At 39.7% G+C, this 26,109-nt stretch overlaps 1 protein-coding gene across 1 annotated transcript in view; it reads right to left on the reverse strand.

Moving 5' to 3' along the window:
- The window catches only part of VWA8 (von Willebrand factor A domain containing 8), a 407,937-nt gene that overhangs the window by 304,787 nt on the left and 77,041 nt on the right, over positions 1–26,109 (reverse strand). The window contains exons 7-9 of the mRNA XM_080659387.1: positions 17,881–17,930; positions 17,064–17,172; positions 13,829–13,933 (exon numbers count right to left, since the gene is read on the reverse strand). Of these exons, the coding sequence (XP_080515513.1) occupies positions 13,829–13,933; positions 17,064–17,172; positions 17,881–17,930 (264 nt within the window). The remainder of the gene's footprint in view (positions 1–13,828; positions 13,934–17,063; positions 17,173–17,880; positions 17,931–26,109) is intronic.

A 26,109-nucleotide genomic window follows, 5' to 3' on the forward strand; every position in this document is an offset into this window, starting at 1 on the left:
ACGAATTCATGCACCGGGTCTATAGTAGATATATAATTATTATAGGCTACATGTTAGATGTAGGAAAACAAGTTTATTTACTTTACCATTTTATATTAATGACTATTTCCTGTGAAATCTTGAATTTCAATTAAACAAACAGTACCAATGGTACACTTTCTTTGGGATTACATTATTTGAACTGTGAGGTATAATTAAATAACAGGAAATGTAAATCACAAGGGTGTTGGTCTGCAAGGACTCCATATTCACCCTCACAATTCCCAATCCTGACCCACCAAGCTATTTATTTTCTTCATACCTTTTTCTCAGCTTTTGAGCACTAAAAGGGAAACTTGCCATACCATACTGTTTGACTACTGAATAAATATGATGTAGCCTCCAGTCTCTGCTGGGCTCTTCCCAAAGCCCTTTAGCAACTGACATAAACCATTACTCTTCTCCTTAGGAGTCTATCTGAACTCATTCATCCCTGTCTCAGCAGGTAATCTAGCTGCTTCTGCCACCCACATCAGAGCCTTCAGGCACATACACCTTCACACTTCACAAGAATATTAACCCCATTACAGCAATATCAAAATGTATCTATTTGGTTCACTCTAAATCTCCAGAACCTAGAATCAGACACATGGAACATAGTCAATGGTCAGGAAAGGTTTGTTAAATGAATAAACAAATTCAATTATTTTTCCTTCATCCTCAAAATCATCTACATTTTCACCAATCCTTAATTCTTTCCCACTGTCTCAGTAAAAAAGGACTTCTCCTTTCATTATGAGTTGATGGAAAATCAGTAGAAGTCTACTTTCTCCATCTCAGTTTATGATCATTCCACTTGCCAGGTACAAAATATGTTTTCCACTATTCCAAACCAGGGTATAATGATGCTCTGGAAATGTCCTTTCCTGCCTCCCCCAGACTTTATTTCCATATGTATTTTCCATGCTTTCCACAGATTTTGTCCCTTTTTCCTATGAAGTCATTTGTCTCCCCATTTCAAGAAACAAACAAAAAGCCATTTCTTAATTCTATATCATCCTTGAGTGACCCACCACCTATTTGTTTCTGCTCACCATCAAACTTATTTTACAAGTAAGTAAATAATCACTGTTTCAGCTTCCTCATCTCTGAGTTACTATTTGGACCACTAATTTATGGCTTACAATCCCACCACTCTATTTGCACTACTCCTGGTAAGTCAACCAATAATATCCTATTTACCAAATTAAATAAATTACTTTTCTTATTTTACTCTTTCCTCCTTCTCAGTCTCTCTTGCAGGTCTTATCCAGTTTTTAGACTACAAACTATCTATATATTCATGACTCCCACTTTTCTCTCTCCTAGAAATGCAGACTGTTCTCCTAAACTCCTGATTTGTATATGCAACTGCCCCTTGACATTTCCACTTGTAGACCTAAGCATTTTAAATTCAATAAACACAAGACTCAGGCCTTGATCTTCTTCCCATATTCTCTGTCTCCAACTTCATCATTCCAGGTGCTCAGTCCAAAAAGCTTGAAATCATCCTTAACTCTTTGTCTCAACCCTACTTCCAATTCTTCAGCATATCACATTCTATCTTCAAAATATGACCCAAAAGCAACCACTTCTTACCAAGCTCAAAGCTGGTCAAAGCCACACTCTTTTAACTAGATTACCACAACAACCTACCAACTGTTTTTTCCCTGCTTTCACCCTTATTCTCCACAGTCTACTCACTTTTTAGTAACCTGAGTGAGCCTGTTAAGATGTTCAGTTTAAGAACTTCCTATGCTCAAAATCTATAATGACACTAGTGCCTGGTGCATGGATTTGTGCACAATGAAAGGAAATTAATTAAAGAAATATTTTAATATCACTATTTGCCCTTTCTCTATAATAGAATTGTCAACCAAATTCAACCTGAAGTCATTTTCAAGGTCTACCATTTCTTACTTCTTTTTAATCAGGTCAAGTTTCTAAGCTTTCTAAATCTCCATTTTTTGGCTAATGAAAAGTAAATAGGACTCCACTGAGTTGCCTATCTACCTACTCCAGCACTTCTGTAAGGATCAAATGAGATGGGGCACGAGAAAACGCTACACAGACATTTGGTTAAAGTGCAAAATGTTTCCACCTGGCTAAAAAGCAAGTTGTGTTCCTGCACTGAAGAAATTCCAAGGAGACTACTTACTAGGGAGAGGAAGCCAGGCATTGCTATGTGACATCATTAGCAGACGCCAACAGCCACCATTTCCAGGCTGGGCTATGGGCCGCATTTGCGCCATGGGGTCTCAGCAGCATCAGCTGTGATTTGGTGGTGTGTCACTCTGGGGTGGTGGCAGAGCCTGTGTCCCACTTGGGGGAAGCTGAGTGTTGCTTTGTGGGCAGCAGGTCTGCAGTGCCATTTATTATTAAACTAGAGGCTCGGTGCACAAAATTCGTGCACTGGGGGGGGGGGGGGTATGTCCCCTCAGCCCAGCCTGCGCCTCTCGCAGTCTGGGACCCCTTGGGGGATGTCCTATAAAACCTCACATGACCTAACATCCTTTATCTTGTGACCTCCTGTCCTCCTCACCTCTTCTTCCCTCACCCTGCCCCCCTCACACTATCCTTTGCTATTCATAAGATACCTTAGGAGTGCTCCTGCCTCAGGGCTTTTACATTGATTATTCCTTCTGCTTCAAAAGCTTTCCTCCCAAAAATGGAACTCCCATTTGACCCAGTGATCCCACTCCTAGGAATAGATCCCAAGAAATCAGAAACACCAATCAGAAAGGATACATGCACTCCTATGTTCACAGCAGCACAATTTACCATAGCTAAGATTTGGAAACAGCCTAAGTGCCCATCAGCAGATGACTTGATTAAAAAACAGTGGTACATCTACACAATGGAATACTATGCTGCTGCAAAAAAGAAGGAACTCCTACCATTCCCAACAGCATGGATGGACCTGAAGAGCATGATGCTAAGCGAAATAAGCCAGTCAGAGAAAGAGAAATGTCACATGATGTCACTCATTTGCGGGATATAATGAACAATATAAACTGATAAAAAAAAATAGAGATAGAAAAACATCGAACAGACCATCAAACCTCAGAGGAAAGGCAGGTGAGGGGGGTGAGATATCTAAGAGATCAACCAAAGGACTTGTATGCATGCATATAAGCATACCAATGGACACAGACTCTACAGGGGGTAAGGGCATGTGCTGGAGGGGTGAAGGAATGGCCAGGAAGAGGCCAATGGGGGGAAAAGGAGACATATGCAATTTTTTAATCAATAAAGAATAAATAAATACTCTAAAAAAGGACAAAAATATGTATGTAAGCAATAACATGAATGAATCTCAAATGCATTCTGCTGAGTAAAATAAATCAGACTCCAAAGGCAAAAAAAAAAAAGCTTTCCATGTTCATTCTTCAGATCTTAGATGTCATCTTCTCAGAGAGGGCATCCATTTCTCAGCTGTATTTACTTATTGATTGATTGATTGATTGTAACCCTTTACTAAAAAATAAGCTCAGTGAAGGTAGATACTTCTGTCCATTTTAATTACTCCTACATCTCAAACACAAGTGTGCCTGGCTAATTGATTAAATGGAAGAAATGGAAAGAATAAAAACTTTTTTGAATAAATAATCTAAAAGTCTTCATTCAACAAGACACCTCTGAAACATTTGAAACTGGCTATTCCTTCCCTCTTAAAACAGTCTCTCTCCATGCTCATAAGAATATTCTCTGCTACTCTACTTAGATATCTCTGACTGGTCTTCCTCTGCCTAATTTGAGGTTCTTTGCCCACTGTCCAATCCTTAAATATTGGTGCTTCCAGGGTTCAGTCTTCAAGCACTATTTCTCTTCACTATGTTCCTTTTGGGTTCTTTTCATCCATTGCCATTAATTCCATTAACACCATACATTAGTGACTCCCAAGTATTTACCTTTAATATAAAAATAGCTCCAGATTCAGATACATATCTTTGAGTTGACCACACAAACCCACTCTAGAACCTCAAATTTAAAAAGACACCACTGTATTGAACTATTTAGCCCCTACCCCAATGTGCTTATTTTCTCTACTTTCTCATGTTAATTAATGGTATCTCCATCTCAGTTATTCAAGCTAGGATTCATGGACATTCTAGAATTTGCACCTTCTCTCACAGCCTCCCTACCCATCTTACACTTTATCAGTTAGCAAGGTCTATCATCCCACTTCTGAAACATTTCTCATATCCATTCAATCTCTATTTCACTGACCTAATACAGGTCTTTATAACTTTATCAGAGTTATTGATCATGATGCTACACTACTATAAAATCATTACATTAAAATGGTTATTTGTATGTGTGATGCCCCAAGCAGACCATAAATTCTTCAAGAGCAGAGATCAGATCATATCCCTGTTTCAATAGATTTTTGCATGAACATCATTTGCCAAATAATGAGGCTCAATTAATGCTTGTTAAACTGAAATGAAAACACTAAATGCAAGTCCTTCCAAGTTTCCCAGTAAAGACCACAGTTCATTTTATATTATCAGTAGGTAAGTTGCAGCATAGTCTTTCTAAACCACTGAGGAAACTTCTGAATTTAACCACTGTTATGATAAAGTCCTGCCTAAGAAGGACCAAGAGCCACGACATGGTACTAAAAGCCTGGATGTACTTGTTACTATACTGTAAAAAATATCATCCTCAAAGTATAGCAGACTCAGAATGAGAGTATTTTCTTCAAGACATCCTTAACTAAAAGCTAGAAGTGATTTTGTGACTATAGAAACATGTTTTTAGAGTATGAATATCATAAGATGAGCACCATCTGGGGAATGAAAGACATTCGAGCCATTTTTATAGCTTATTTAGAGCATAGAAAGCTGTTCTGAATTTTACCTAACTGCATTTTCAGTGAGTAATAATTTTTGCTTAAAAAATAAGGAAATTGGCTATTCTTTATTCTAATTAAGTGATTACACTAAAATCCAAATGGATAGCTATGCATTAATTTCTATGACAATCTTAGGTCAGAATATAATTATTTGTCACGGAAAAGTTATTATAGGTATTGCAATATGTACTTTCTTGGTTTGCTATTATAATAGATATATCTATTCTTTAATTCAGCATTTTTTAAAATTCAACAGTATTTCCTTAATTTTTGCCACTCTTAATTAAAAATTATTTGAGGATACAAAAAATTGTATCTGTAGCCCACTGCACGTGCTTAGTGGTTGAGCATCTACCCATTAACCAGGAGGTCACGGTTTGATTCTCAGTCAGGGCACATACCCAGGTTGCGGGCTCAATTCCCAATGTGGGGCATGCAGGAGGCAGCTGATCAATGATTCTCTCTCATCATTGATGTTTCTATCTCTCTCTTTCTCTCCCTTCCTCTCTGAAATCAATAAAATATATTAAAAATAAATAAAAATAAAAATTTTATCTGTTAACATTAGCACGAGAAAATAGAGAAACTTAGAATAAAAAAACAGGCCACACAGACTCCCAAGATATAGCAGAAAGAATTATACCAATTAGTAGACTTCCATTTTTAGGGAGAGAGATTTAATACTCTAATGTGGATATATGCACCAGTGTGTGATGATCTTATAAAAGAAAGTTCTTAATTAGGTTCAGCCAAATGAATCTAAGCTCTCTGCTCCCCAACTCTCTACTGAGGAATTGAAAAAAAGAAGTACTATTCCTTAACTAGCACTTCACATAATTAAGGCAAGAAAAGACAATCACTTTTTATTATCTTATCTAAGTTAGATCATTCCCTTTTATCTTTTTTAAAACTCTACAATCAAATTTGAAATAATTTCTGTCTGTCATATGGATCTTTAATCATTTTTCTATGTTCCCCTTAATTATAAAAGTCAAAATAAAGGCCAAACAAAATAAAGCAACACTAGTTGCTTTCTTTACAAAACTCAATTTATTTTCTTAATCTTCATCACAGGATATGTTTTTTTTTAATTGATTTTAGAGAGAGAGGAAGGGAGGGAGAGAAACACCCATGTGAGAGAGAAACATCAATCAGTTGCCTCCTGTATGCCCCTGACCGGGATCAAACCTGAAACCTAGGTATGTGCCCTGATCGGGAATCAAACCGCAACCTTTTGGTTTATGGGTTGATGCTCCAACTAATTGAGCCACCCAGTCAGAGCTACAAAACTCAACTCTTAAAATGTATTCTATAACTTTATCTAATTTGTATAACTAGTTTTTAAAATAGAGACCAGAAACACAAAAAAGTAGGGGGTTTTAGGTAAAAATAAAGACCTTTGTTCATATCTAGGTTCTGAATATCTTCTCTTAGTTGTATCATAAAAAGCTTTGCCTCTTCCTGTGACATTTTTTTCCTTCCTATTTATCCTGTTCCCTAGGCATTGGGTATTGTACTAATGGGCATCAAGGGAGCTCATCCAAATCACAGCCTTTTCCTTAAATGCTAAGTGCACTATTTCAATGACCAATGCCAACTTAGCTTAGATATTGATTAAATCAAAGATGAGTTCTAGTTTTCTTTTTTCCAGCTCTGAGATAAAACTTAAAGTAAACTATTGTCAGAATATGGTAGTTTCCTGACTCCTTGAGTCTATGAATTACTTTCTCCACTTCCAAATGGTTCTTCATTATGCCCTTAATATTCTTCCACCTTCTCCTCCTCCCTCTCTCTCTCCCTCTCTTCTTTTCCTCATTCTCTCACCCTCTACTTCACCCCCTCTCACACACACAGAATTACTTTCCCTTATATCAGTGGCTGCTATTTCACTGTCCCCAGCTCTGCATCTAAGTTCTGCTGTCTCTTCTACATTACTTTGCCTCTTTATTGGCTATTATTTTCCCCTTGCTTCTTTATGCTTTACTTTTAGATACTGTCTCTAACTACACTTCTTGGCATCTATAAAGAATAGCTTTTTATTATTTTTATTTTATTATTATTGGCACCACCAATCAATAAAAATATTGGAAGTTTTTTGGCTAGCTGATATGTTTTTTAAAATCCCACTGAAGTAACTAGAAACTATTGTTCCACTTTCTGAGTTCTTCTGACTATTTCCACCTATGTAGAGAATAAGTACTCTGTACTCCCAAAATCCCTGTGTAGATTTAGGGGTAAAGGAGAAACAAATATCATGTCATATGCTTAAGGTTGTCAAATTCTGGCTTGCTTCTAGAAAATGAAGGGCCTATACACATAATCACAAAAGCTTGCTGTTTACATTCTACCTATGACTCAGAAATCTGCACCTTGAGTCAAACTGTAAAAGAGAAAGGGAAAATAATCTAGAGAGAGGGAGGATCGAAGATGGCAGCCAGGCTGCAAGATAGTGTGTGAGTGAGAGAGTGAAAGGGGAGTGTCTGTATTTGTGAGTGAGGGAGAGCTATATTCCACAGGACTGTTGCGGACTGGTGGACAGGCTCCCCTGGCCAGGCAGCCTCTACTACTGCTGAAATCTCTCTCAGAGCGTCCGGCTCTGCAGAAGAGACCGCGCCATCTTGAAGGAGAGTGGCTGTGATGGGAAGCCAGCCTTACCTTCAACCAGGGAGACCTTGGATACCGCCCAGGACCCTATAACCATAACACCTAGGGACCAGCTGCCTCAGCTGCCAACCCACAAACACTGAGACTCCAGCCTCCCCAGCCATGGGCACCTAAAAAGTTTGTCCAGGAGGAGACAAAGTGGCACCGAATACAGGACGGGAACTGCGCCTTCTCAAAGAGCAGACAGAAGAAACAGCTGAATTGAATAACACCGACCCAGAATTGGCAAATTAAAAACAGCTGGTGAGGCGATCTGTGGACAGAAAGGTCAGCGATCGCCCAGAGAGAGATTTAACTGGGTGTTTGTTGTTTGCAATTTTTGGATTAGTTGTTGATTATTTGGAGTTTTCTCCCCATATACATATATTTTTCCCCTTCTTTTTTCTTCTCTTTCTTTTCTCTCTTACCTTTTTTCCTTTCCTCAATATCATTTTTACACTCTTTTCTCTCCCCTAATTCTCTTTTCTCTGGTGGTAACCTTTATTTGGGGTTATTGGTATCATGACAACATTTGTGCTTGGTGTCCTGTGCATTGTATCTTGTCGTGTTGTATTTTGTGCCTTTAAGTCAACGCAGGAGAGACAGAGCTACATAACCAGACACCCTGAGAGGAGCAAACATGGGGAGACAAACAGCACCCATATGAAAGAAAGGAGGAATCACCAGCAAAGTAAGTAAACAAAATGGAGGAAAGCAATATGTCAGGAAAAGAATTCAGAGCAATGGTCATAAGGACGCTGAAAAAGTTGGAAGACAAATTCAACAATATGTGTAAGAACCAATAGGAAATGACGAAGAACCAAGAATAAATGAAAAATGGCATCGCTGCATAAAGAACACAATAGAAAGCATCAACAGTAGACTAGAAGAAGCGAAGGCCAACATCAGTGAGCTATAAGAAAAGGTAGGGGAAAATACCCAAGCAGAGCAGCATCTAGGAAAAATAACCTTAAAAAACAGGAGGAGAGCCTAAGGGAACTTTGGGACAACACGAAATAAAACAAAATCCACATAATAGGGGTTCCAGAAGGAGAGGAAACTGAGCAAGGAATAGAAAACTTGTATGAAGAAATAATGACAGAAAAATTCCCTGATATTGGAAAGAAGAAAAAACTCACACAAGTCCAAGAAGCTCACAGAGTCCCAAACAAGATGAACCCAAAAAGACCGATACCAAGACACATTATAACAAAATTGGTAAACACCAATGACAAAGTAAGAAACTTAATGGCTGCCAGAGAGAGACAGAAAGTTACCTACAAGGGATCTCCCATCAGACTATCGACTGATTTCTCAACAGAAAAAGATCAGGCCAGAAGGGAATGGAATGAAATATACAAAATCATGCAAAGCAAGGATCTGCATCCAAGAATACTGTACGCAGCAAGGCTATCAATGAAAGTTGAGGGTGAAATCAGGAGGTACACAGACAAAAAAGTACTAAGGGAGTTTATTACCACCAAATCAACATTGCAAGAAACAGTAAAGGGACGGCTGTAAAAAGAAGAACTAGGGAAGAAGGAACACAGGCATAAAGAATAAAAATGGTGACACACAAGTACCTATCAATAAAAACTTTACATGTAAATGGATTAAATGCCCTAATCAAAAGACATAAGGTAGCTGAGTGGATAAGAAAATATGACCTATATATCTGCTGTCTACAACAGACCTACCTCAGAACAAAGAATTCACACAGACTGATGGTGAAGGGATGGAAAAAGGTTTTTCAGGTGAATGGAAATGAAAAAAAAAAAAAGCTGGGGTAGCAATACTTATATCTGACAAATTAGACCTCAAATTAAAGGCCGTAACAAGAGAGAAGGAAGGCCACTTCATAATACTAAAGGGATTGATGCAACAAGAGGATATAACTCTGGTAAACATATATGCACACAATACATGATCACCCAAATACATTAAAAAAAAATACTTCTGGAGAATATCAAGGGAGAGATTGACAGCAATACAGTCATAGTAGGGGACTTGAATACCCAACTAACACCATTGGACAAATCCTCTAAACAAAAAATCAGCAAAGAAACATCAATCCTAAATGACTCATTAGATCAGATGGAATTAATTGACATCTTCAGAACATTTCACCCCAAAGCCACAGAATATACATTCTTCTCAAGCTCACATGGGTCATTTCAAAGACCACATATTGAGACACAGGCAAAGTCTCTTCAGATTCAAGAATATAGAAATCATATCAAGCATCTTCTCAGATCACAATGACATAAAATTAGAAATCAACTACAATAAAAACAATGAAAAAAAATGAAACACCTAAAGGCTAAATAGCATGCTATTAAACAATGATTGGTTTACCAAAGAGATCAAAGAAAAAATAAAAAGCATCATAGCAACAAATGACAATGAAAACACAACAATCCAAAATCTTTGGGACACAGTGAAAGCAGTCTTGAGAGGGAAGTTCACAGCTCTAAAGGCCTACCTCAAAAAACAAGAAAAAATGGTAATAAATCATCTAACCCTACAGCTCAAAGAGTTAGAAAGAGAGCAACAAGAAAAGCGCAGCATAAGCAGAAGGAAGGAAATAATAATGATCAGAGCAGAAATAAACAACATAGAGACCAAAAAAAAAAATAATAATATAAAAGATCAACAAAACCAAGAGCTTGTTCTTTGAAAGGATAAACAAAATTGATGAACCTCTAGCCAGGCTCACCAAGAAGCAAAGAGAGAGGACCCAATAAACAAAATCAGAAATGAAAGAGGTAAAGTAACAACTGATCCCACAGAAATATAAAGGATTATGAAAAAATACTATGAACAACTCTATTCCAACAAAATGGACAACCTGGATGAAATGGATATATTCTTAGAAAAATACAAGCTCCCAAAACTCAATCAGGAAGAATCAAAAAACCTGAAAAGGCCGATAACTACCGAAGAAATTGAAGCAGTGATCAAAAATCTTCCAGCAAACAAAAGCACTGGTCCAGGTGGCTTTACAGGGGAGTTCTACCAAGCATTCAAAGGAGAACTAAAACCTATCCTCCTCAGACTATTCCAAAAACTTCAAGAGGAAGGCACACTTCCAAGCTCTTTCTATGAAGCCAGCATTACCCTAATTCCAAAACCAGATAAAGACACCACAAAGAAAGAGAACTACAGGCCAATATCCTTGATGAACATAGATGCTAAAATCCTCAACAAAATTCTAGCAAATCGGATTCAGCATTACATTAGAAAGATCATACACGATGCCTAAGTGGCATTTATTCCGAGGATGCAAGGATGGAACAATATCCACAAATCAATAAATGTGATACATCACATAAACAAATTGAGACAAAAATCACATAAACATATCAATTGATTCAGAAAAAGCATTTGACAAAATCTAACACCCTTTCTTGATAAAAACTCTCAGCAAAGTGGGAATAGATGGATCATACCTCAACCTAATAAAAGCCTTATGACAACCCTACAGCCAACATCATACTCCAGGAGCAAAAACTAAACTCATTTCCCCTGAGAATGGGAACAAGACAGGGATGCGCACTTTCACCACTCCTGTCCGATATAGTACTGGAAGTGCTAGCTATAGCGATCAGACAAGAAGAAGAAATAAAAGGCCTCCAAATTGGAAAAGAAGAAGTAAAACTGTCCTTATTCTCAGATGACATGATACTATACATAGAAAACCCCAAAGACTCCATCAAAAATCTACTAGACCTAATAAATGAATTTGGCAATGTAGCAGGATACAAAATTAACACCCAGAAATCTATGGCCTTTTTATACACCAATAATGAACTCACAGAAAGAGAAACGAAAAAAAAAATCCCATTTACCATTGCAACAAAAAAAGTAAGATACTTAGGAATAAACTTAACTAAGGAGATAAAAAGACCTGTACTCAGAAAACTACAGGACATTGAAAAAAGAGATAGAGGAAGACATGAACAAATGGAAGAAAATATCATGTTCATGGATTGGTAGAATCAACATCATTAAAATGTCCATACTACCCAAAGCAATCTATATATTCAACACAATCCCCATTAAAATACCAACAGCATACTTCAAAGATCTAAAACAAACACTCCAAAAATTAATCTGGAATAAAAAAAAGGCCCCGAATAGCCACAGCAATCCTGAGAAATAAGAACAAAGTTGGAGGGATCACAATACCAGATATCAAGCTATACTACAAAGCAACTGTTCTCAAAACTGCCTGGTACTGGCACAAGAACAGACATATAGACCAATGAAACAGAACAGAGAATCCAGACATCGACCCAAGCCATTATGCTCAATTCATATTTGATAAAGGAGGCAAGAGCATACAATGGAGTCAAGACAGTATCTTCAATAAACGGTGCTGAGAAATTTGGTCAGATACATGCAAAAAAATGAAACTAGATCACCAACTTACACCATACACAAAAATAAACTCAAAATGGATAAAGGACTTAAATGTAAGACGGGAAACCATAAAAATCCTACAAGACTCCATAGGCAGCAAAATAGCAGACATATGTCATAGCAACATCTTTACCAACACAGCTCCTAGGGCAATGGAGACTAAGGAGAAAATAAACAAATGGAACTACATCAAAAGAAAAAGCTTCTGCACAGCAAAAGAAACCATCAACAAAACAACAAGAAAGCCCACTGTATGGGAGAACATATTTGCCAATGATATTTCAGATAAGGGATTAATCTCTAAAATTTACAGAAAACTCATACAACTTAACAAAAGGAAGATAAACACCCCAATCAAAAAATGGGCAAAGGACCTAAGTAGACACTTTTCGAAAAAGGACTTACAGAAGGCCGAGAGACATATGAAAACATGCTCAAAGTCACTAATCATCCGAGAGATGCAAATCAAAACAACGAGGTACCATCTCACACCTGTCAGAATGGCTATCATCAACAAATGACAAGTGTTGGCGAGGATGTGGAGAAAAAGGAACCCACGTGCACTGCTGCTGGGAATACAGACTGGTGCAGCCACTGTGGAAAACAGTATGGAGTTTCCTCAAGAAGTTAAAAATGGAACTCCCATTTGACCAAGTAATCCCACTTGTAAGCCTATATCCCAAGAAACCAAAAACACCAATAAGAAAGGATATATATACCCCTATGTTCATAGCAGCACAATTTACCATAGCTAAGATTTGGAAAAAACCTAAGTGCCCATCAGCAGATGAGTGGATTAAAAAACTGTGGTACAGCCAAAACCGGTTTGGCTCAGTGGATAGAGCGTCGGCCTGCGGACTGAAGGGTCCCGGGTTCGATTCCGGTCAGGGGCATGTACCTTGGTTGTGGGCACATCTCCAGTGGGAGGTGTGCAGGAGGCAGCTGATCGATGTTTCTCTCTCATCGATGTTTCTAACTCTCTATCCCTCTCCCTTCCTCTCTGTAAAATATCAATAAAATATATTAAAAAAAAAAAAAAAAAAAAAAAAAAAAAAACTGTGGTACATCTACACAATGGAATACTATGCTGCTATAAAAAAGAAGGACTTTTACCATTTGCAACAGCATGGATGGAACTGGAGAGCATTATGCTAAGCAAAAGAAACCAGTCGGAGAAAGGATAAATATCACATGATCTCACTCATATGTGGGATATAATGATCAACATAATCTGATGAACAAGAATAGATCCAGAGACAAATGGAAGAGGGGTGGGGGTGGGAGGGTTAGAGAGCAACCAAAGGACTTGTATGCATGCCTATTAGCATAACCAATGGACACAGACACTGGGGCTGTGGAGGCTTGCCCGGAGTGGGAATGGCTGGGGGAGCGGGGTCAAGCAGGGAAAAAGGAGACATATGTAAAACTTTAGACAATTAAAAAAAGTGGGGGGAAAAAAGAAACAAAAACCAAAAAAATGAGTTCATACCAATTTCTTCAATTCCAATATAATACCTGAGGGTTCGTTCATCCTCCCTTTCTGTTTATAAATTCCTTCTCCAACTGTGAAAAATGCAGATCTTATTCTCCTCAATATTCACTTATTTGCTCAATTGATTTACATATTTACTCTATAAAACCAATCTCCCAACCACAGCAGCCACCTCAATGCATGCCAATGCCCCCATGCCTACAAAGTAAGAGAAGGGAAAGTTAGAAAGATGAAGACAGAAAAGTAGGAAAGCAGGAAGGAAGAGATGGGAAGAGGGTAGAAAAGGAGAAGGGAAGGGAAGGGGAAAGAGAAGGGAAGGGGGAGGGAGAGGAAGGAGAAAGGGAGGAAGGGGAATGGAAAAGAGAAAGGGAAAGGGAAAGGGAGAAGATACTTACTTTTAATACATCTTCCACAGCCATCTTCCCTTCCTGTGCTAGTAAAATAGTGTACGGGTAAAGCCAGTGGATTGCATGTTTGATTGACATCATAGGAAAGGAATTCTATTTAGGAGCAAAAATATATATGAATGAGGAACATCTAAAATAAATTTGAAAAATTATCTGAAATGTACATATGACACTGAAATTGCCTTATAAACAATAACCAATAGGCTACTCATATTTCCCAAAAGTCTACATAAGCATATATTCATTATTTCCTCTTTTCTTCCTGTTCCACTCCCTTTCCTTTGGTAACCTCTCCCACAACCATCTTTCAGCTACCATCTATGTGTTGATAGCTTCCATATTTATATCCCTAGTCCTGACCTCTTTCTTGAGCTTTAGATTTGAACTCTCAATTGCACATTAGACGTGACTATATGAATATCCCATTGACCCCCATTCAACATGTCTGAAACTACATGTCTGAACACATCTCCCTACCCTACTTGTCCCAAACTCTCTTCTCCTCTATCTTTATTCCTAATCTTAATTAATCTCATCCACATTCACCTAGCTTCAAAGTTATAAATTGCTTTCCCAATTCAGTTCACCTTACTTTTAAAAGTCTATTAACAGACAATTAGGGAAAATTTAGTATAGACCCTGTATTAGATGATATAGAATTATCGTTAATATGATAATGGTGTTTGGTTATGTAAGAGAATGTCTTAATTCTGAGAAGTTTCATAGAAGTATTAAGAATGTTAACTGTTGTGTACTTTCAAAAGGTCCAGAAAAAAAATGAGAGAGCAAGCAAACGTGGCAATATGTTAACAATTAGTGATTCTACTTGAAGGACGTAGATTTCATTTTAATATTTTTAACCTTTTTTAAGTTTAAGAATTGTCCAAGTAAAAAGTTCTGAGCAAAAACAAAAATAATGAAAAGTAAAAGACATAATAAAAAGGATAAGAAAAACTGTTCTAGATGTATAGAACAATATGAGCAATACCTGGGAAACCTAACTCACCAACTCTCAGGAAATATAAAACAAATTGCAACATACGTTTTAAAAATGTCTCATCTAGGTGATATCTCATTGTGGCTTTAATTTGCATCTCTCTGATGATTAGTGACATTGAGCATCTTTTCATGTCTATTGGCCATCTGTATGTGCTCTTTGGCAAAGTGTCTATTCAGGTCCTTTGTCCATTTTTTAATTGGATTGTCTTCCTGGTATTGAGTTGTATGAGTTTTTTATATATTTTGGAAATTAACCCTTTATCAGATGTATCATTGTTAAACATGTTCTCCCATTCAATGGGCTCCCTTTTCATTTTGTTGATGGTTTCTTTTGCTGTGAAGAAGCTTTTTAGTTTGATGTAATCCCATTTCTTTATTTTTTTCCTTTGTTTCCCTTGCCCTAGGATGCAAATTAAAACCACAATGAGCTACCACTTTGTACCTGCCAGAATGGCTACCATCAATAAATCAACAAACAAGTGCTGGCAAGGATGTGGTGAAAAGGGACTCATGCACTGTTGGGGGGGGATGCAAACTAGTGCAACCATTGTGGAAAATAGTATGGCATTTCCTCAAAAAAATTAAAAATGGAAGCCTTTTGACCCAGTGATACCACTTCTGAGAATATATCCTAAGAATCCCAAAATACCAATTCAAAAGAATATCTGCACCCCCATGTTCACAGCAGCATTATTTACAATAGCCAAGATCTGGAAACAGGCCAAGTGCCCATCAGTAGATGAGTGGATCTGGAATTAGGCCAAGTGACCATCAATAAATGAGGGGATAAAAAAAAGCGGTGGTACATTTACACAATGGAATACTACTTGGCTGTAAAAAGAAAGAAATATTTCCTTTTGTGACAGCATGGATGGACCTGGAGATTATTATGGTAAGTGGAATAAGCCAGTCAGAGAAAGACAAATACCATATGATCTCACGTATATGTGGTATCTAATAAACAAAATAAGCTGACGAACAAAAACAGTAGCATGGATACAAGGAACAGACTGACAGCTGTTAGAGGGAAGGGGGGAGGGAGACTGGATAAAAGTAGATGAAGGGATTAGCCAAAGAACATATATGTATAACCGACAGACATAGACAACAGTACGGTGATGACCAGAAGGAAGAGGGGATGGAAGCTGGGTAGAGATGGGCAAAGTGGAAGAAAAATTGGGTTATCTGTAATAGAGTCAAGACTTAAAATAAACTTTTAAAAAAGATAAAAATAAATAAAATTAAAATGTCTCATCTAGGTGGTGTTCCCACTACCTCAAGCTAGGCTCCTTGGCAGAGTCTCTAACTATTTTAACAGTCTATATGCTCCCTGTGCATCCAGTCTCTCCCCATCCCTCCTCCTGTGAACAGAGCTATCTTCCTCCAACCTATAAATGTACTTTTGCCCACCCCTGTATCTGATTGCTACACACCTGACCTACTTAATAATGTTTTATGGGCCACTTCTTCCACATAATAAAACCCAGACATCTTTACTCACCATGTAAAACACTTCACACTAAGGTTCTAACCCCTCTCTTCACTATACAGGCTTGCTCTAGTGATACAACTTATTCACCAAACATACCAGGCCCTTTTATGATTCAACACCCTTGCAAATGCTGTTCCCTCTGCCTGCAGGGTCTTTCCACCCTCCAGATACTACTGTCATGACTTTTGTGATACTGTAGTGGACAATGTCAGTGCTCCACCAAATCCCCTCAGATCTGTCCTTATCTTTTCTGTGCATCCAGCTTTCCCTTGTAGCAGCCAGTTGCTATAGGTCTCCCTCCGTCTGAGCCAGTTTTGCTCAAGGCTGGGAGATTAGCTAGTGCCTGGGAACTTGTGTACTCTGGGACAGTCATTTACCAATGACTAAAGGTGCTAGAGTGTGAAAGCCCCAGCTCCCTCACATCAGGTAAGGGCAAGTCTGGGGCACAACTTACACTAGAGCATACCTCTGTGTGATCAGGCTAAAGTTTTTCTCTCTGGGGAATTTTTACTTGAGTTGCATCTCTACCTTCCCCCCTCTAAGACTGTAAGCTCTTTTAAGGGCTCAGAACATACCATTGGTCTCTGTCCAGTCTGCTGCACTGCACAATAAATTAATATGAATTCTGGCAATATTTTAAAAGGCACACTGAAGTGATGAATATCAAAGGATGAACTTTTGAATTCTTTGCCACATTTGGGTATACCAGTCATTAATTTATTCTATACATACCAGGATTTGAACTGCAGCTGGTAAACTATCTAAAGGAAAATCTGGAAGTCCTAGAGTAGAAGATTCTTGGGAACAGAGTGTGGTAGCAAAGGACAAAAGCTGAGAAACTCTAGGGGAAAAAGATAAATGGTATTAAAGTTTTATTCTAATAGTTTTCATATATAATGTGCACAAATATGTTAAATTTAAGAAGATGACATCTACTATTAAATTATTAAGGAACAAGAGCTCCACATTAAAATATCCCATTTAAAACTCAGAAGATGATTAGATAACAGATCTGTTTTTGACATCCATCAAAATATGTGAAGTTTTTCATATCCTCCCAATCTCAATCTAAACCTATCTCTAGCTACCAGCAGCTTTTTATAGCCTCAAAAATGAGACATACTCTCATATCCCATGCTTTTAAAAATATTCTTGGAATTCCTTAATTCCATTATCTATCTGGCAAAGCATACTCATTCTTTAGAACCCATCCCAAATGCCAATGCCTTTATGAAGTCCATATAAACTCTCAACCACAACTTTGAAAGTATTACCTTATTATACTATGTTAACCTATGTTAAATATTCAAATATGTTTAACCTCTTCTAGATTTTGAGTTTCTTACCATCAAATATCATGTCTTTACCATGATTTTTATCTTTATCATCTTCTTTGTTATTTTTATCATCAGCACTTACCACAACTACTAAAAAAATTCTTCAAAGAATTATTGTCAATTGAATGAATCATTCAATCAATGGGCAATACAAATTCATGTTAAGTGTCCAGATATTTATATAAAAATATATAAATGTATAGCTGACTTACTTTTCAGCAGAAACATTGGATCCAACAGAATATAACAGTTTAAGTTGGTCCTAAAATACATAGAAACATCAAAACAATTAATAAGGAATATAATGAATTAAATACAAATGTTTTCTAAACAATCCAATCTTTGAATTAATCAGACACTAAGTAATTAAGAGCAAAAAATAATTTACTGATACATTCCATTTTCTAAAAAAAGTAACCTTCTTAAAAAATCTGTTAGAGCTCTGATCCACTTTACTCAGTGGTTAGAGCGTCAGTCTGCAGACCAAAGGGCCACAGGTTTGATTCCAGGTCAAGGGTACGAACCTGGGTTGCAGGTTCGTTCCCTGCCCAGTCAGGGGGTGTATGTGGGAGGCAACCAATTGATGTGTCTCTCTCATATCCATGCTTCTCTCTCTCTCTCCCCCCTCTCCCACTCTCTTAAAAAAAAAATCGATGGAGGAATGTTAAGATGGCAGCTGGCAGGACAGCACTGCGGGAGAGAGTGTGAATGAGGGAGCGAAAAGGCAATGTATGGACGTGGGGTGTGTGTGTGTGTGTGTGTGTGTGTGTGTGTGTGTGTGTGTGTGTGTGTGTGTGTGTGACAGTTAGATCCTGCAGGAGTCTCAAGGGCTGGAAGACTGGGCTCTCCTAGATGGGGAGCCCCTGATACCACTGCAAGCACTCCAGGGTATCTTGCTGGCTCTGACACAGAAACCATGCAATCTTGAAGGGGAGAGCTGCTGTGACTAGGGGCCAAGCCTCACCACCACCCAGACAGGTCTCAGACACCATCTGGGACCCTGTACTACTCCAGCCAAAACCCTGCTACCTCAACTGCAGACACACAGCCTCCAGGATTGCAGCGTCCCTGGCCACAGTCTCCTACCCAGAGTATGCTCCCTCCTGCCAAGGCTGCCACTTCAGCCACAGGATCCATACAACTTGGCACCTGGACCGCTTGGTGGGACTCAGAGTGCCCGCCCCTACTGCCAAGTACACTGCGGGGTCTGCCCTTTGGCTCAGTCAGAGTATTTGGGCAGGCTCCGCCTTCTTGGACAGACAAAACTGTCACATGGCGCAAGTCCTACCCTGGCCCAAGTAAGATCTGCTGGTGTGACCTGGTGTGCCCACCCACAGGTCACAGAACCACACTGCATGTGCACTGCCAGAGGGACCTGGGGCAGCATCTTACCTTCGGTGCCTAGGCTCCAGAGTGAATTGCATGCCAGAGGGCTCTGGGTCCTCACAGGGAGTCGCACACCAGAGGAACAGTGCTTACACCCCTGCCAACCCGAAGAATCCGAAGTGGACAAAAAGAAACCAGAACCAGAGAAGGGGGGGGGGGGCAACTCAGAGCAAAGACAATAAAGGGGTGAAACAAAAGGCAGACCCAACCTCCAGTCTAGCAAGTCCCAGATCACTGAACCACTAGAGGCTTCAATACCTCAGATACCGGTCGAAAAAACCAAGATGGTGACATAGGTAAACACCTAAACTGCTGCCTCACACAACAATTTCAAAACTACAACTAAAAGACAAAACATCTATCACCCAGAACCATGGGAAAGCTGGCTGAGTAGAAGTTCTACAACTAGAAGGAAAGAGAAAAGAGCATTGAGACATGCACAAGCACTGAAAAGCTGAGGCACAGAGGCACGCGAATCGGGCTGGCAGTGGGCGACTGGGTGTGCTGCTTTTTTCAACCCAAAGGGAGACAAGCTCCCAATTACTCTGAACTCCAGTTTCTGGGGAGAAGCTGGGGACCCAAACTCCTACGGGGAGAAGCTGGACTGTCTGCCATCGGGTCGGAAAGTGAGGGTGGCTTTCTTGTAGAGGTGCGTGCAGCAATCATTGTTTACTGTGCTGGGGCGTGGGACGCGGGGACTTGGAAAGGCAGAGACGCAGAGACGGCTGACTGGCAGCCATTGCTGTTTGCCATGCCCTAGCCTAGTGACTCCCTGAGACCCTGCCCCGCACAATCTACAAACCCACCCAAGCTCCACACAGCGGCCTTTGCATATAAACTGCCTAACCGATCGCAGCTTAACCTAACAAACTGCAGCTCTGGTCAGACAGCTCCAAAACCTCTAAACCCCAAGCAAAGAGGAGAAAACTGTAGTTCTCACTGTAGCTCCTGCTGGGTGGCCTCAGACAGTAGCTGACCTGTATGCCATTGGAAATCCAGAAGCCAGTGCATCTAGTGGTCAGTGTAAGACGACACCAGATTTCAACTCCTCACATCCATAAGTAACACATTCAAGAGGCAGACTCAGGGAGCACCAAAGCCCCACTGAAGCAAGTCCTGCCCCCTAAGTGTGTCTCCAGCACAGCAGTTTATCCATTATAGACACAGCAGGTCCTCACAGCCAATTGGCCTGGAGGTCAATTCCTCCCAGTATACCAACAGCAATCAAGGCATAACTACACCAAGACTTTGCACTCAGCCCACAAAGGGGTGCACCAAGAGTGTCCACCCCAGGTGATAGAGGAGGCTGAACGACTGCGCCCTATAGGTCACCTACCACAGAAAATGACTCCATCAACACAGGGAAGCAGCAAAATGCAGAGACAATGAAACATGTCACAAATGAAAGAAATGGAGGAAAGCAAACTACTGGACAGAGTTCAAAACCACATTTATAAGGTTACTCAAGAATCTTCTAAAAACTGCTGAGAAACTTGATAAGACCTCCGAGGAGCTTAGTGAGACCTTTAAGGGCCTTAATGAGAATGCCAAAAAAAAATGGAAAAGGACCAGTCAGAAATTAAGCATACACTGTCTGAAATAAAGAATATACAGAAACTCAACTGTAGATCAACGTACCCCAAGAATCAAACCAAAGATCTGAAATATGAGGAAACAAAAAACACCCAACCAGAAAAACAAAAAGAATCCAAAAATATGAAGATAGTGTAAGGAGCCTCTGGGACAACTTTAAGCGTACCAACATCCGAATTTTTGGGGTGCCAGAAGAAGAGAGAAAGCAAAATATTGAAAGCCTATTAGGAGAAATAATGACAGAAAACTTTCCCTACCTGGTGAAAGAAATAGACTAATAAGTCCAGGAAGCGCAGAGAACCCCAAACAAGAGGAATCCAAAGAGGACCACACCAAGACACATCATAATTAAAATGCCAAGAGCAAAAAACAAAGAATCTTGAAAGCAGCAAGAGAAAAACAGTTAGTTACCTACAAGGGAGTAGCATATGACTGTCAGCTGATTTCTCAACAGAAACTATGCAGGCCAGAAGGGAGTGGCAAGAAATATTCAAAGTGATGAACAGCAAGAACCTACAACCAAGATTACTCTACCCAGCAAAGCTATCATTCAGAGTTGAAGGTCAGATAAAGAGCTTCACAGACAAGAAAAAGCTGAAGGAGTTCATCACCACCAAACCAGGATTATATGAGATGCTGAAGGGTATTCTTTAAGAAGAGGAAGAAGAAGAAAAAGGTAAAGATAAAAATTATGAACAACAAAATGACAACAAAACATGCCTACTAACAAGTGAATCTAAAAATCAAGTGAATGGAAAATCTGATGAACAGAATGGACTGATGAATATAATAGAATCAGGGACATAGAAAGGGAGTGGAGTGACAATTCTCAGGGGGAAGGGGGTGTGAGGGGTGCAAGAAGAGATTGGACAAAAATCTTACACCTATGGATGAAGACAGTGGCGGGGGAAAGGGAATGGGGTGTGGTGGGGAATCAGGTGCAGGGGGGCTATGGGGGAAAAAAAAGAGGAACACCTGAAATAATCTGAACAATAAAGATTTATTTAAAAAAAAATACCTCAGACACCAAGCAGGGAGCCCAGGGCCAAAAAGAGATAGCAAAAATGGGGAAATAAAGTAACAACCCCCAAAGGAAAGAAAAGGAGTAATTGCCAGAAAGGGGAACTAAATGAAACAGCGGCATGCAATAGGTCAGAAAAATAATGACAAGCAAGGGTCATGCAGTTCCTTAACTGGCTGGATAAGAAAATCAACAACTAATGTAAGAATCAACAGGATATTAATAATTACATAGCTACAGTTAAAAACACAATGGAAGGTTTCATCAGTATACTAGAAGAAGTATAGTTATAAGACAAGGCAGATAACACACCCAATCTGAACAGCATTTGGAGAAAAAAATTAGAAAGCAGGAGGAGAGCTTAATGGAGCTTTGGGACAACATGAAACCAAGTAACATAGATATAATAGGGGTGCCGAAAGGACAAGAGTAAGAAAGAGAGCAACAAGAAAAGCCCAGCGTAAGCAGAAGGAAGGAAATAATAACGATCAGAGCAGAAATAAACGACATGGAGACCAAAAAAAATAACATAAAAGATCAACAAAACCAAGAGCTCGTTCTTTGAAAGGATAAACAAAATTGATGAACTTCTAGCCAGGATCACCAAGAAGCAAAGAGAGAGGACCCAAATAAACAAAATCAGAAATGAAAGAGGTGAAGTAACAACTGATCCCACAGAAATACAAAGGATTATGAAAAAATACCATGAACAACTCTATTCCAACAAAATGGACAACCTAGATGAAATGGATATATTCTTAGAAAAATACAAGCTCCCAAAACTCAATCAGAAAGAATCAAAAAATCTCAACAGGCTGATAACTAAGGAGGAAATTGAAGCAGTCATCCAAAAACTTACAGGAAACTAAATCCTGGGGCAAGAAGGCTTTACAGGGCAGTTTCCTCAGACTATTCCAATAAATTCAAGAGGAAGGAACACTTCCAAGCTCATTCTATAAAGCCAATATTACCCTAATCCCAACACCAGATAAAGACACTACAAAGAAAGAGAATTACAGACCAATAACCCTGATGAACATAGATGCTAAAATCCTCAAGAAAATTCTAACAAATCAGATCCAGCATTACATTAGGAAGATCATACACCATGACTAAGAGGAATTTATTCCAGGGATGCAAGGATAGTACAATATCTGCAAATCAATAAACTGGATACATCACATAAACAAATTGAGAGACAAAAATCACATAATCATATCAGTTGATTCAGAAAAGGCATTTGACAAAAATCCAACAAACTTTCCAGATAAAAACTCACAGCAAAGTGGGACTAGAGGGAAAAGACCTCAACATAATAATAGCATTATATGACAAACTTACAGCCAACATCATGCTCAATGGGCAAAAACTAAAATCATTCCTAAGAACAGAAACAAGATAGGAATGCCCACTTTCATTACTCCTACTCCTGGTTGACATAGTACTAGAAATCCTAGCCATAGTGATCAGACAAGAACAAGAAATAAATGGCATCCAAATTGAAAAAGAAGAAGTAAAATTATTCACGGATGACATGATATAGTACACAGAAAACCCTAAAGACTCCATCAAAAAACTACTAGAACTAATAAATAATTTTGGCAATGTAGCAGGATACACAATTAACACCCAGAAATCTATGACTTTTGTGTACGACAATAATGAACTCACAGAAAGAGAAATCTAAAAAAACAAAAACCAACAACCCATTTACCATTGAAATAAAAAAAATTAAGATACCTAGGAATAAAATAAACCAAAGAGGTCAAGGACCTGTACTCAGAAAACTACAGGACACTGAAAAAAGAGATAGAGAAAGACATAATCAAATGGAAGAATATACTATGTTCATGGATTGGTAGAATCAATATCATTAAAATGTCCATACTACCCAAAGCAAGCTATAGATTCAATGCAATCCCCATTAAAATACCAATGGATTATTTCACAGACATAGAAAGAACTCTCCAAAAATTCATCTGGAGTAAAAAAGACCCTGAATAGCCACAGCAATCCTGAGAAAGAAGAACAAAGTTGGAGGGATCACAATACCAGATATCAAGCTGTATTACCAAGCCACGGTTCTCAAAACTAACTGGTACTGGCACAAGAACAGACATACAGACCAATAGAAAAGAACAGAGAACGCAGAAATTGACCCAAGCCATTATGCTCAATTAATATTTAACAAAGGAGGCAAGAGCATACAATGGAGTCAAGACAGTCTCTTCAATAAATGGTGCTGGGAAAATTGGACAGATACATGCTAAAAAATGAAGCTAGACCACCAACTTACACCATACACAAAAATAAACTCAAAATGGCTAAAGGACTTAAACATAAGATGAGAAACCATCAAAATCTTAGAAGAATCCATAGGCAACAAAATATCAGACATATGTTGTAGCAATATCTTTACCATACAGCTCCTAAGACAATGTAAACTAAGCAGAAAATAAACAAAGGGGACCACATCAAAATAAAAAGTGGCATCAAGAGAGAAACAGATGGAGACTGGCAAGAAGGCAGGGAGGCAGAGTGTATGAGAGAGTGAGAGCATGATAGAGGAGTGTGTGGACATGTGTGGTGTGTGTGTGTGTGTGAGAGAGAGAGAGAGAGAGAGAGAGAGAGCGAGCTAGGGATAGTTAGATCCTGTAGGTCTTCCAAGGGGCTGCCAAACCGGGCAGTCTTAGATGGCAAAACCTCGCAGCCACTGCGAACACTCCAGGGCTGGCCAGTGAGGGTACAGGGACCACACCATCTTGAAAATCAGAACTGCTTGAGACTAGGATCCTAGCCTCACCACCACCCAATCTGGTCTCAGACGCAAATTGAGACCCTACAGCCACTAGGGACAAAGACCTGCGACCACAGCTGCAGACCCACAGACACCAAGAATCCAGACATCCTGGCCACAGGTATCTGTGAGTCACTGAGCTCGTTCCCCTCCCCACAGGCTCACTACAGTGCCATCCGAACTGCTGGACCATTCCTGCGCAAGCAAGCCTCCTGCCAATTCAGGGCAGCTCCTCTGCCAGAATTTGAGCCTGGGGGCACGAACACTGGGAATCTGTTTCACGAAGCGCAAAATCGTGCGACCAGACCCCGTGCCCACACAGTGCAGCTTTGCTGCCTGAATTTGAGTCTGGGTGCGCAGACAGTGGGACTCTGTTTCCTGCAAAGCACAGTCGTGCATCCAGACCTCATGCCCACACAGGGCGGCCCGCTACCTGAATTTGAGCTTTAGCGTGCGGACAATGGGAATCTGTTTCCCACAGAGCGCACTCCCGCGACCAGACCTCACGCCCACACAGGGCAGGTGTGATACCTGAATTTGAGCCTGGGTGCATGGACACTGGGAGGCTGTTTTACGCAGCACATGAGTGGACCTCCTGCTGACACACGGTGGCTGTGCAACCCGGTCCCCTAAGCAGATCAGGGATCCTGATTCTCTGCATGTGAGGCAGCACTGAGCACCAGTGACTTGACTCTGTTTCTCATCACACGCATCTGGGATACCTGATTCCCAGTGCACGCACACTAAGAGCCAGTGACTCCAATTGTAGGCGCATGTGCATAAAGGGACCCTGATTCTAAGTGTGAGGCCACACCAAGCAACAGAGATTCTGATACTTGATTCTCGGCAAAGGCACAGGGCGACTCTGACTCCTGGCATGTGCTAGGGGACTCTGATTTTCCGCACATGCCAGAGGGGTCTCTTTTTCAGTGTGGCGAAGGCAGGGTCCCTGATCTAGGTGCGCACATGAGGCTGCACTGTGCGCTGGTGACTCTGATCCTCGGTGAATGTGGATCCCACCAACCCACGGCAGCCACACATCTTGGTGTCGGAGCTCTACAGTGACATTCGGGTAGCGTGAAACTCCCACTGCACATGGCCCGGGCCTCTGCAACTCGGTGTTTGAACCTTCTAGTGATAGTCAGAATGGAGAGACAATGAAACAATCCCCAGAGGAAAGAAAAAGAGGAATCGCAAAGAAAGGGAATAAGTGAAAGGGAGGCATGCAACACGGACAGAAAAAGAATTCAGAGTAATGGCCATACAGTTCATACACCAGACAAACAATAAAATCAACAACCTATGCAAAAATCAGGAAGTAATCAAAAGTGATATAGCTACGATCAAAAACACCACAGTTTCAACAGCAGACTAGAAGAAGCAGAGGACAGAATTAGTGAGTTAGAAGATAAGGTACAGAAACAAGCCCAATCTGAACAGCAACAGGAGAAAAAAATTAAAAAGTAGGAGAGCCTAAGGGAGCTTTGGGACAACACAAAACTAAGTAACATATGTATAATAGGGCTGCCAGAAGGACAGGAAGAGCAGCAAGAATTAGAAAGTCTATTTGAAGAAATAATGACAGAAAACTTCCCTGTTATGAGGAAGAAAAAAGTTACACAAGTACAGAGAGTTCCAAGCAAG

Source organism: Plecotus auritus, assembly GCF_963455305.1.
Source record: "Plecotus auritus genome assembly, chromosome: 3".
NCBI lineage: Eukaryota > Metazoa > Chordata > Mammalia > Chiroptera > Vespertilionidae > Plecotus > Plecotus auritus.